The sequence below is a fragment of the Pagrus pagrus genome (assembly GCF_965226575.1).
Source record: "Pagrus pagrus genome assembly, chromosome: 2".
Classification (NCBI taxonomy): domain Eukaryota; kingdom Metazoa; phylum Chordata; class Actinopteri; order Spariformes; family Sparidae; genus Pagrus; species Pagrus pagrus.
The window spans coordinates 19,024,629-19,038,118 of record NC_140186.1 but is presented as its reverse complement, the minus strand read 5'-3'; the positions used below and the strand labels follow the sequence as shown (position 1 = coordinate 19,038,118).

General features: G+C 40.4%; 1 protein-coding gene across 5 annotated transcripts; it reads right to left on the bottom strand.

The window, feature by feature from the left end:
• Window positions 1–791: 791 nt before the first annotated feature.
• Window positions 792–12,906, bottom strand: suz12b (SUZ12 polycomb repressive complex 2 subunit b). 5 transcript variants are annotated; one of them, XM_084370749.1, is made up of 17 exons: window positions 12,610–12,906; window positions 12,220–12,364; window positions 11,676–11,722; window positions 11,532–11,596; window positions 11,314–11,382; window positions 11,097–11,146; window positions 10,463–10,548; window positions 10,146–10,377; window positions 9,794–9,899; window positions 9,598–9,703; window positions 9,052–9,229; window positions 7,781–7,869; window positions 7,319–7,462; window positions 5,271–5,428; window positions 4,738–4,936; window positions 2,854–2,945; window positions 792–2,703 (listed from the first exon to the last, which is right to left on the bottom strand). In XM_084370749.1, the coding sequence occupies exons 1-17, from the start codon at window positions 12,622–12,624 to the stop codon at window positions 2,391–2,393; spliced, it is 2,094 nt and encodes a 697-aa protein (XP_084226875.1). In that variant the 5' UTR covers window positions 12,625–12,906; the 3' UTR covers window positions 792–2,390. The 5 variants fall into 5 exon arrangements, with proteins under 5 accessions (XP_084226875.1, XP_084226877.1, XP_084226876.1 ...); XM_084370751.1 differs by having other exon boundaries at window positions 2,866–2,945; XM_084370750.1 differs by having other exon boundaries at window positions 7,781–7,866.
• Window positions 12,907–13,490: the final 584 nt, after the last annotated feature.

Below are 13,490 nucleotides of genomic sequence, written 5' to 3'. Positions count from 1 at the left end.
TATTGCCACATATACAGTGTGGACTTCATATTAAAATATTTTCTGACACCTTTGGAGAATGGAAGATTCTCAGAAGGAGAAGATTTGGTAACAGAAATAAAGGAGACTATGAGGCAGAATAGTTTTGCAGGTTTCTTCCCTGCAGAAGAGAGGCAGAGTCCGCAATTATTTCTCTCTGAAGACACTTTTTGTATCTGGAAAATTTGCAGTAACTGCAGTCTGCATGTCTCCGGTGAATACCAAGAGAAAAGACAGATTAACTAAAACTTCATTTAGCATGTAAATTGTATTCGGTGTCACCTCCTGTGAACATTCATTATGAAAACAGGTCTGATCTTGAAGGCTCATTAGGACTGGACCTCAGCCACTGTGATGCACCCTTACATCTTATTTACATTATCACATGCAACACTGACTTCAGGAAACCTCAGCAAAATTTAAAATTCACTGAACCATTTTTTATGAAGTTATTTCAGTGCCAAAGTAAAACATCTAACTTGAGCTTGTCCACTCTCGACCTTGAAAACCTCAGTTGACAAAATAGTCTCAATTCAAGGTTCACTCCCTCAATCTCCAGTACGACTGGTCAAGCTCAATCCGGTGATGAAGGCAGTATGATTTGGTCAAAAGCTCCAGAGGAAGTTAGTAAATTTCAGATTCTGAGTGTATTATGACAAGCAGCAAACTGTTTTGCTCATCTTGATTCTGTCACTACAAAATACTGTAACACAACCTGAGGATGATCATTTGGGGCATGAATTGTTAAACCAGCAAAACATTGCACACACAAATGAGGTCAAATGTATTTTATTTCTTTAAATATAAAAATCCCCTTAGCCAGAGTGTACAGTTCATAGTTTTTAAATGGGGTGTTTTGACAGTAATGGTGAATATGTCTCCCTTTTTCCAGATGAACACAAACCCTCCACAAATGCTGGAGGGAGGAAAATATATTGTAAAATTTGGTTGTCCACATGGTAAGTCTGATGAAATAATGAATGGTGATCACCGATTTATGTGCACACTACAAAACACAACTACCACTGTTTAAGAAAAAGAAAAAAACTTGTCATGGAATGAAACAAAAGGAAAATATGCAAAAAGTTTGATGAAAAATTACAGAACTAAGAAAGACTGATGGAAATATTCCCCTTTGGCATAAACTGCACCTAATAGGACAGACAACTGACTTGGACCTGAAAACCAAACCTCCAATAAACAGCATATTGCTTTAAGAGACAGACTGCAATCTGTTAATTATTGGATTCATGACGGGGCACAGCTTAACATTTGATGTGATTACAAGTATACACATTTCAGTCAGCTACTGATACTCACAACCCATGTTTAAAAAAACATCATGATCAAAAAAAAAACTGTTGACTTTTATATGTTGAATGCTTTGCACTCGACACAATACATGAAGTGATGTGCTGCTGGTTGTTTCAGTAAATCTTAGGGAAAAAAAAGAAAGAAAAAAAAGTCAAGTTGAGTTCCCTGGCTCTCCTTGAGCTATTATCAATGCAGGCCAAAAGGCTTAGGGGTGATGAAGTGGATGTTTTGAAGTTATTCTCTTCCAAAGGATCTAAAGGCTTTACAATAAAACACTATTGTCATGGCAAAATCTACCAGCAAAACCCACAATCCATTGTGGGGTCCTATCACAAGCTTCATATACTCTAGACATGGGCTCCAAGTGTAGAATTTTAACTGTACGACCCTTCAAATTAAATGTCATTCACAACAGTGAAATCAAACCCACTGAAGTTTCTCCACTGATGACAGTGGAAAAGCTGCATTTAACATTTGGCGCAGCATGAATTGAAAGAAAAAAAAAAAAAAAAAGACAATTCAAGGTAAGCTTTCTAAATACAAACACCAAGTGCTAAAATAATCAGCTAAAAGGATAAGTTCTCAACAAGGTTATTGTGTATGTGTACAAATAATCAAGAGTGACAATGTTACCAGTACAGTTTTAACTGTAGTCTTGATACAGTTGTCTTGAACAAGGACATACCAAAGACAGTCGTGCCACATCAGAAGACTCTCAGTTTGTTCACACTCTCACCCCCAAAGACAGATACTTCAGTGGCACCTACAAAATGCATATTAAGTAGGCTCAACTTGCATCATCCAGTCCTTAAACTCCTGGGTTGTGTAGATGTGGGTGATTCACTTTTATATTGTTCATATTTGGTTCAATTCTCAAGTTCCATAAACTTGTTTACCTTGTATACTGGTCTGCTTCAGGTCAGATCCTCCAGTGACCAGTTCTGCCACCTATCTAAGCACCAAAGGGTTGGTAAAGTTCATTGCAGAAGGAAAAAAAAACAACCCAAATCAAAAATAAAAGGAAAAAAGACGACAATCATTGTTCCATCCATCCAACATCAGTCTGTTAGTGCGCTTTTTGTCCTCTTGCCCTGTTTACCCCCAGTGGAGGTGACGACGTTGCCGTTGCAGGCTCCTGCTGATACCAGAGTCTGGTCCGGTTGCTCCTCCTCTATGTCCGGGAGCTCCTCTTGGATCTGTCGCAGACGGGCCATGGCGCGGTCGATGGTGGCCGTGCTCACCAGGTTGAAGTCGTGCATGCTGACTAGATGCAGGAGGAAGTTGCGGCAAAGGTTGCGGCGGATTATGTGAGCACCACGGTTCTCAGCGAAGAGCATGATGGCCTGATTCATCTGGTTGTCTGCTATGAAACTGTAGGGGAAATGGAGAAGAGCTTGGCTTCAACTGTACATATTAGATATTACAAGTGAATTTCTAAAAGCTCTGATTTATGATATTTCTTTAAAAATCAAGGAATGCTGTTTGAGAATTGAGTAATGCCCAACAGGTCGCAGTAGTTACCATTGAACGTACCCATGCTTCATAACGTGCAGGTTCCACAGCTTCATCACTTCCTTCTCTCCCTCATTGACGTCTGTGAACTCATCCAGTTGCTGAAAGTAAAAAAACAAAACAAAAAACAAATTATTTGTGTTTATTCCCCTTTGTAACATTATACAATTATAATGATGCATTACGAACACTTCTGGTAAAACCCCTCCACACTGAAGAGTAGCCAATTACCTTGGATGTATTAATGAGAAATGCTACAACAATGGCACTTAGCAGTGTAATGCATTTCCCACTTCAATACTTGCATGAAGTTTGTTTTTGAGAGCAATGTAATAATTTTAATGTTAATCAATTCATTTTAGGCATTTTCTCCTTGTCCTGACGGCGAAGTGATAGAAATAACAGCAAGTAACGCAATCAGCTTCAGGAAATCAATACTGAAGTGATAAAAATATAAGCGCAGGCTGAAGAAGTGCTCCATGTAGCAACTGTTTATGCTCTGAGCACCTTTAAGTTATTTATGGGGAGCAGGGCTGACCCAAATTCTTTGACTCTTTGTTGCCATGGTAATTCGGCACCAAAATCAGTACTCCAAAGACTAAATTTGATGGTTTTCCTCTCATTTTAAGACCTCAGAAACAAAAACACACACAACCACTCGTACTCCAGAAGAGTCTAAGACTTTGATTGTGCTTGTTTACAGGCCTCAGTCAAAGTTACCACAATTCTTGCTTTGATTGATTTCATTGCTGGGTTCTCGCTCTTTCCATTAGTGAAGTGACACAGTTGTTTGAAAAGTTCATGTCTATCTGAATCTATGATAGTTAATAACTACGCAAGATGCTGAGAAAGTAGCTCTCCAGTCAATCTCAAGGATGCATCTCTGCAAAGCATTATAATGTAAGCTTGAGTATACATTTGGTCACAAGGTCACCTGCATTATTGATCCAGTGAAACTGCCAAGATGTCTTTTTGCATATTGACAAGATGTAAAGTAGACCTTTCAGTTTTCCTTGTCCTCTTTATATACACACACAACGCCACAAACTCAAAATGGCAATCATTACAACGTACTTGAATCATTACCTCTCAAGTTAGCTTCAACAAAACTAAATGAAGGAACAGCAGCTGACAGCATCATGTAGTCCAGTGTAGAGTGGACTGAATGGCCTAACCATTTCCTGTGGAGATGCACGCCCGGCAATGACCAGCGAGTTGGACAATCAATTTCAGATATATCCAATCCTGTGCCGCCCATATTTACACACAATCCGCACCCCCCCTCCTGATCTCTTGCATCACTGTGGCATATGTCATAGTTTGTTTAAATACTTCAGCATGATGGCTGCATGGTTGCTTTTTCTGAACTCAGGCAGCAATGCCACTCTGTGTAGCCGTTTTTCAATGGGGTATAGCAGAGTGTTTATTCATCTTATGGCCCAGTTAATATATTGACGGAAATAAGGCACAGCCTTCTTAAGGTGATCCAACGAAGGTACATTGGCTAGCAAGATGCTTGCTTGGCAGAGGAGATGTAGCGATGTTGAGATGGATGCAGAGATGGTCTTGCTTGTCTATGTGGTCAGGACAGTAGCTGGTGTTTATCCCGTTCACCTTTTTCTCCATGTTAACATTTTAATACCTTTACTAGCCAGGAAGCAGAGTTGGCAGGAGGAGCATTTACAAAGTGTTGAGTTGACCATTCCCCTATCCTGATGAGTTACTCAATCATGTTATCATTATTCAATATTATAATTAAGACTAATATTTGCAAAACTACACTAGGTCCACACCTTCTAGAAAGTCTGGTCTGAATTAAAGGCAAGTGGTTCGACATCTTAATTGAACAGTGAAGCCAGACACTTATGGAAACAATGGGTAATGGCTTCTCACCGTTGCAGTCTTCTCTCTGAGCCACTCTGGATCCCTTTCATCCTCACTGTCTAAATCCATTTCCTGGGGCCGCAGGGGCATGCAGCTGTCACTGTGGAAGTACAAACGGTTGTGTCCGCTGACATAGGTCCTCTGCTGCTCCAACTCTCCGTCCTCAGTTTCCAGGAATTCGGACAGACTTGGTTTGGTCCTCTTAGGCCTAGGGGAAGGGGAAGAGAAAACAAATCCTGCATATACACTATGTACAATGGAAATCTTTCATTATTTGTTATATATTACATACCCTAATTCTTCATTTTATTCAATACCATTTTTCTGGTATATTCTCATATAAGCCACATGTATTTTCATGACCTTCTACAAAAAACTCAAACAACAAAATAAGGCCCTCAGGCTGAATAGGTTAAATATGATATACAATACAGCAGGTTTTAAGTAAAAATGACACTTTTCTATTCTCTGGTTAAAATGTTCCCCGCAAGCTTAAAATGAGTTAATCACATGCGCCTTTGAAACTGAGGTCGTAGGTTTACCTGCAAACCAGTATGTGAGTTACAGCCGTCCTCTTCACTGGGCCATTGCGGCTGAAAGCAAAGCCAGGTTGGCTGTGGATGTCTTGAGGGTTGCCAACGTACGAGCCGTCATAGCACTCATTGATGGACACGTCTATCCTTGCTCCTTTGGGGTGAGGCTGCAGGTTAAAAAAAAGAAAAGAAAGAAAAGACAATTAATTTTCAAGGAAAGGGTTTCAGCAAAAACACAGAGGGCCAGGTGCTTATTCTGATCAAGGGGAACCTGGCACAATCTGTCAGGGTTAGAAATGTGATGTTTCAAGCTTGTTCAAACATTATGCTTTGGATAAAAGTACATATTCAGACAAACGGAGGGTGCTCCACGCTAGGAGCATCATAAGAGAGCGCAGAGATGGAGAAAGACTGAGAACACAAAAAAAAGCATGTGGAAATATACTAGTTTTCATAGACCACTTGTTGAACAGTTGTTTTGGACTGGAACTTCTCGAAAGTTGAACAATTTACCATATACCTTTCTGTATAGTGCGAGTATCCAAATGGCCTTTTCCAACACCATTTTTCTTGCACACACGCACATACTGAGAGAATAGGCAAGGTCATTCTGTTGACGTGTGTGTCTTAAAGGGATAGTTCACTACATGGCACTTCATTCCCTTAACCGTGCATCTGTATTCCTACACACAGGCAGAATGTAGTGCCAAAGGAAAAGGCTGTTTAACGCCAAAGAAAAGACAAAAACTTATTTATCCTACCACCAAGTGTTGTCTGAAGACTAAGATGGCTTCATCATCTATTCTTCAAATCACTTAAGAGCTGCTGCATTTTTCATAATAATTTAAAGGATAACTACCGTTTTTTTCAACCTGGACCTTATTTCCAGCAAAATATATGTATATACATTTACTCACCCAGATAACTTTGGTGTCATTCGGCGTCGTTCGGACGAAATTAGATCCAGTGTAGCGCCGATATATCCATATAATGCGAGTAACGGGGCATCGACACACAGCCTCTATAACGCATTATCTGCCACGAAACTAGTTCATTTCACCAATATTTTGTGACGATATGCTAGTGCTATTCCCCTCTGAGTCCGGGCTCGTCTGTTGTCAACATCCGGGGTCTGTAGGGTGCCATACTACCTCTGACCTGGAAGATGTCGTCTCTGAGCTGCGCGCGCACCCGCGACAGCCCAGCTTGTTTACCTGTAGCTGCTACTGCTAGTTTGACCCCGGATGTTGATAACGGACGAGCCCGGACTCAGAGGGGAATAGCACTAGCATATCTAACAAAATATTGGTGAAATTAACTAGTTTCGTGGCAGATAATGCGTTATATAGAGGCTGTGTGTCGCTGCCCCGTCACTCGCATTATATGGATATATTGGCGCTACGCTGGATCTAATTTCGTCCGAACGACTTCAAATGACACCAAAGTTATCTGGGTGAGTAAATGACCATATATTTTGCTAGAAATAAGGTCCAGGTTGTAAAAAACGGTAGTTATCCTTTAACTAGTGTAAATTCCTTAGTTCATCAAATTAGCGAAGCAGGTAAAACACAGATTATCCCTCACTGTGTAGTGACAAGTTGCTCAGTCGCTTCATCCACCAAGCTGTCTGTGTTTTGTTTTCTTTTACATGTTAAACTCTCTAGTCTACGCTGCGTGGCCTAACCCAGGTGTAGCAGTTTTAATGTCATGACAAGACAACAGTGTTTGCGTATTCTTCTTCTCCTTCAATGTATATTGGTGGATCACAAACCAACTTTAAAAGTGGTGCATACAACCACCTGTACTGTATCAGAGTGTGTAGATGTTAGGTCTTAGATAGGTCTATGAAAGAAATTTGGCTTTGTATTATCAGCTATAATTACATAGATCACTATTTCTGAGTAGTGCTGACTGAGATACGGCTTTACATGCAAACCAGAGCTCCTGCAGAGTGTGTTCAGTTATTTCATAATTGTAGACTTGCTTGAAATCAGGTGGTTTCTAAAGACACATGACTGTCAACCACACAGCTACAGACAAGACAAACTAATACTTACCACATAGTTGAAGATGAAGCGGGAATGGGAGAGTTTGAGGTGTTTGAGCAGGCTGTAGAGTTTGCTGCAGTTCAGGGTACACCAGGGACAGTGAAGATCGTCTCTCGCTTCAGTTTGCTGCCGTGTGTTATTATTGTACAAAAACTGAACAAGGACAGATCGCATTAGTTACAAGCTAAACCATAGAAGGTCAACCCTACCACAGATATAAATGGGTGATTTTAACAGTACTGCATAAGAGTCACTGACACATTTTGGTACACAAACCTTGAGGACCAAGTTCCAAAAACAGTTAATAATTTAAGCTATGTTTAACGTCTCAAAATGTGTCAGTTGCTCCAAACATTTTTGAAAAATAACAGACCACAAAAACATTTTGCATTTCAGCCACCTCACCAACATTTTCTAGATAATCGGTGTCCCAGGCCCAGTTGTGTGGTTTCTTACTGTTGTGTGGTGTACCTGATAAAATATACGTAGCTTCTGCCGCGGCTCACATGGGACCTGCTCTTTCCTCGTCTGAATGTCTGTGCTGACTGACTCTTTCACTGCTGACGGGAACAGATGGAGAGGTTATTTCTTGGAGAATCACCAAATCATGAATTTGACTTGAAACATTCAACATGTAATTGAGAAAAATGTAGAAGTTGCAACGTCAAGACTTGAAAAGACTGTATTGAAAGCCCCTTTCAGACAAGGAATAGGCAAAATTGCTTGCTTCATCTACCTGTTGAAATGACTTTTTGCCATTCAAACATGGGTCTCTTATGAAAATGTTGCATTATGGTTCTGTGCAAAATAGGACCATTGGAGCAGCAATGTTCGTGCAATGTTTGACATTTGGTATACAAGAGAGACAAAAAGCCCCATTGCTTCCTTCCACAACAGTTGGAGGGAAGAATAGTGTTTACAGCTCTCTCATGGGTTGCATCAGCGTTGGATTTTAAAAATGTATTTTACAGCTGAATTAATGTCTCGCTGTGGCTTAATTAATGACCATCATGCATCATGATTGCTGGAGGGAGGCTCAGCCCCATTTCTCACTTTCCTAAGCAACCCGTAGACACCATAATACTTTTTTTAAAATAATACATTTCTTGATTATAAACATTTAGAATCTGCTTCCCATTTCACAAAGCCTGAACAAGGTTAAAAATTACTCATGTAATTCCCATTTGCTCAGATTCAGTATGCAAGCATTTTGCTGGATATTCATACACACACAATTCATGACTTCTTCAGAAATAAGCCTTATTCAAAGAGTAAAATGTTAAACTGCCAGTACATTCATGGAGTGAAGTGCATGTCTGAAAGGGACTTAACAGTTATGACTCACAGAGTGCCTTTTGCCAGTTTCAGCTACAAATAGACCATCCCACACCAACATCACAGTGGGTGAAAAAAAAAACAAAACCATGGCCCATTCAGCTTGGCTGAGAGATGGTGTTCAGTTTTTTGTTCAGTATCCTCTAGAACACTTTACAGTACTTTCAATAAAGGAGAAGATGGAATTGTAAACTGTTTATGTCCCCTCCGATCCTTCATCTATGAATGATTTCCGCCCCCTGCTCTTAAATGTTATACAGGATTAAATGTAAGTCAAGTTGTAATAAAAAGGGATTCTGTGAAAACTAATAATATTGATACATATCTTCCATAATGCAGCATATTTTTAAAATCAGCCTCAAATTAAAACAAAATTTCAAGCTACCCTGCGGCCGTTTTTTACCAACCCATGAGTGCAGCTCGGTGGTTGCTGGTCCTAGTCTCCATGGGGCCGGAGCTGTCGGAGTTGCGGGTAGAAAGGGGTTTGGCCACGGGGGCTGTGGACTTTCCACTAGCATCGCCTGTCCAACGCAGCATGAACTGCAATGTTGGTCCCTGAGAAAATGTCTCAAATGGTGGCAGTCTCTGCGGGACAGTCATAAAGAGTGATGGTCAGTGGCACAGTGGTGTGAAGAGGGTTAGGTTTAGAGCTGCTATGATTAGTCCGTTAATCGATCAAAAGAAAATGAATTACCAACAATTTTGACAATTGTTGAGTAAATTATTCAAGCAGAAATGACAAACATTTCTTGGTTCCAGCTACTTGAATGTAAGGATTTGCTGATTTCTCTGTCATTTATGACAGTAAATGAAGAGTCTTTGGGTTTCAGACTGTTAGTTGACAACATTTGAGGATGCCACTTTTGGCTCTGGGAAATTGTGATGAGCATTTTTCCAATTGTTTGACTACAAACAAAATAACTGATTGAGAAAATAATCGACAACCCCCCTACCTTTCCATCAAGAATAGTTTCCCATGTAGCCCGCTTCTTGCTAACAGGGCTGTCCTCCATCCCTTGCATTGACACTTCATACTCCCCATCCAGCAGCTGCAATCTCCTGCAGAAAACAAGTCATGAGCAAAGATTTTTAAAGGTGTAGTCAAAAGGGCGAAAAATTATTTCACTATTTCAATGATTAAAATCTTACCTATTCTTGTCAAAGACAGTCATCTGTGCAACATAGGTCTCTGTGGTCTCCCCCTCGTCTCTGTGGGATGAACTTCTCTTCTTTCTACTAGGAGTATCTGTTACATCTTCGAACCAAAATGCAAAAATAGAGTGAGAAATTTCATAACCAACCCCTCACAGTTGCATCCAACACTAGTTTTTAGATGATGTGCCCAGAGAAAAACTGGCTCCTGGCAAAGAGACACTTGCTGAGCTATCAGCCTCCCTATTCTGATCTCATAACAATATGCTCTGTTCAATCATTCGTCCCAATATAAAAACTGTACTTAGACAAGAACGCAACACAAAGAGCTGTGAGGTGGATTTCCTACCGATGTTCTCGTTGGCCTCTCCATTAACCAGACCATTAGTATCCCTCCTCCCTGTGCGTGACACCCTGAACAGGAGGGAATAGGACTTGACCATGTGGCTGTTGCTGGGCTCAAACTCATTGCTGGAGACAAGTAAGGAAGGGTAGGAGCCAGGCTTGGTTTGGTTAGTGTCAGGATTCAAAGGCACCTGCTTTTTACCTGTAGGCACTTGCTTAATTGGGCAGCTGACATCCTGAAACAAAAAATAGTACCAAGATTTAATCAACAAACACGATCACTAAGAATGATAAGTGTGGCTCACTGATATTTTACTTTACCTTGCGTTTTTTATGGCAGACTTTGACAAGTAGCACCTCTAAGGACACGGAATTTTGTTCATTTTCTGAATTCTGAGATGGCTTTTCTGTGTTGCAACAACGAGAAGAGTTGAGTGTCATTTTTTCTGTCCATTTCGTGACACACAACAAAACATTCAAGTGAAGGACACGATTTTTATTGTGTTCTCCATGTAACGTCATCTACGTTCACTCCTCCAGTCACTAGTCTACGTGTGTGTCTTACTCTGTTTTAATCTCACTCTGGATATGATGTTTACATGGAACACAAGAAACCTGGTTATTAATTAAATTAAGTGTCTGATCATCTGTATGCAGTCATGTCTGGACTTCTCAGCAACTATGTTCTGTACTGACAACGAATAATCACTCCCCTGGATAAGGTGATTACACACCACAGTATCACAGTTTCTGTTGGAGAACTAGAGGTAGAAACTAGAAACTTGGCACTCAGTGACAACTATAATTGTTGTAACGCTTGATGCCAGTCAGAGCATGTCTATGTCAAGTTTTTAAAAAATCTACATGCAGCCAACTTTCTAAGCCTTTGTGAACATTTCCCTTTAAATATATTAAACACAAGTTAAGTACTTGGTAAAGGATAAAATCTGCTTACCATCCTTATGGAAGAACCCAGTGAAGGTTAACTGTAGATGTGAAGACAAACTGAAGAGGCAACAGAAAAATTCACGTGTGAAATTGGGTCATATCAAGTACTCCGACTGTTACTGTGAATGGTGAGAAAATTTGTCGATACAGTTTCTCTGGTATTTTGGTCCCTAAAAATGACCCAGCAACAAAAAGACACATCATCTCTTGTAGAGCTGTGTTACCTTGGAGAATCCTGCTCTCCCTTCATCTTCTCCACTGTCTGCAACATATCATCCACTTTGAACACTTTCCTGGGAGGAAGGATTCAAAGATGCACAGGTTAAACATGAATTAAACCCGTGACAGGACATGAACTATTGTTTAGATTAAAAACAAACAGCAGGTATTCGTCATCTCTGATCATAAATCATAGCTGTGAACACATCATCAGATTTCATACCTTCTGGCATTTGTTCGACCATTTCTGTGAGACATGAAGGTGAGCGTCCTGTGCAAAAATATGGGCTGAAAACCAGGAAAAATATCATTAAACACTCATTTTGAGTAGGCCAGTATATGTATGTATGTGTAGTTATTTGCTCACTGCAATCAAGTTCCTTGTGCGGAGAAATCTGTATATCTGAGTTGGTTCTGTAGATAAAAACAAGTGTTATAGTGGTGATTATTACGGACAAGTTTGGAAAGTGTGTTTGCTCAATAACTTTTAATGTAGGTACCTGCTACCACTCAATTTCACCATATCAGTGACCGATAATTTAATCCAATTTATTGCCAACACATGGCAAAAGAGGAGTTGTTCACGGGTGGTATCAGATTTGACAAAACATCCAAGGCAGACACTAAATAATACGTGTGCTTTTTTTTTTTATTGATTTTAGTCTGATAACTGACACTTAAATACAGTGATCGTGAGAAAAGTTTAGATACAAACAAAATCTGTGTCTCCCCATTAAAATACCAGTTAAGCTGTGGAGGCCTGTCAGCCAAAAGCAAATACTGAAAACAAAATAAGTCACATTAAAGTTTAACTGGTAGCTAAACGCCGATTAAAAAGAATGAGAAAGTTCTCCTCGTGTTTACCAAAACAGACAAGCCGCATTACAAAGTGTCGAGTGGTGAAATCTCACTTTCAAAGGCCTGTAGGAACAGCTCATGGTCGGCCTGAATCTGCTCCATCTTCGGCTTCTTCACAGAGTTCATCATTGCTGATGAGGCGGGGTACACGGCGCCGTTAGCTTTGCAACTCGCCCCACTCATAATATGACCTGAGTTCTGCGATTGAGACGACAACACACGTTAACACTCAAATTATTACAGGACAAACGGTGGCAATACAACATGTTAGCTTAGCCAGTAGGCAAATACTCGCGTTAGCAGTCGAGCTAGCTAGCTCAGCTAAAAGCACAATGCTAACATGTTAGTTAGCTTGGTATTTCAGCGCAGTCTTCAGACTAGGATTAACGAAACCCCTAAAATCGACATGCGGTAGATATAGCGCACACATAAAGGCTACCCACCCTGGCCGATGGCATTAATTTGTTAGCCTCGCTGCCTCCAGCACAAGCCTGGCAGACTCAACAGCAGAAACCCATGAAGATGAAGAGGAGGCGACGAGACGCTGGCTAGTTAGCTAGCACTGCTAGCATGGTTTACTAGAAAACAACCCGTCGTACGCCGGAGGTCCCCTCGCATTCAGCTGTCACAAATTTCGTTTAAAGTTGGAGAAGGTGGGAGTATTTTCAACCAAATTCTCGAGTATCTATCTGTAATTTATTGTCGGTGTGGTTTCCTTCAATTTGTACTGAACAACAGAGTATTAGTCAGTTGTCAGCCAATGGGAGCCGGAGTGAGAGAATCCAGCGCTGTGATTGGCTGCTGAGCTCCGGAGATGACATACAACCCGCTCTCGCTTTCTGCGATTTTGCGGGAAATCGAGTTTATCAGCAAAGACATCAAGACGACCCCGCTGCTCCGACCTTGTGTTTACTGTAAATCCCATTAAGCATGACATCGGTGCCCTTTCTCTGATTGTGTGTTGTTAGAGGAAATTATTCCACAGTTTAAACAGCAAAACTGGTACTATGATCTGTAATAAATCAAGAATACACAGTGAAGAGCTGAAAGTTAGGACTTTTGAGTTATAACTTATTATCAGGGGGTGTGTGGGATTATTACATCTTCTATTTCTATTACTTTGAGGACTTTTTATGCTTCAAGTACAAGTACTCACTGATTAATGAACATGAAGTTATTTTATGGTATACACAGCACGCCACTGAATACCAACAAACAAAATACCATTTTGTAGTATTATTAAACATTTATCAAATAATATTGTCATACTTTTTGGTATTCACTGCGTCGTAATTTAAAAAATCACTGAAACAACTTTACAACA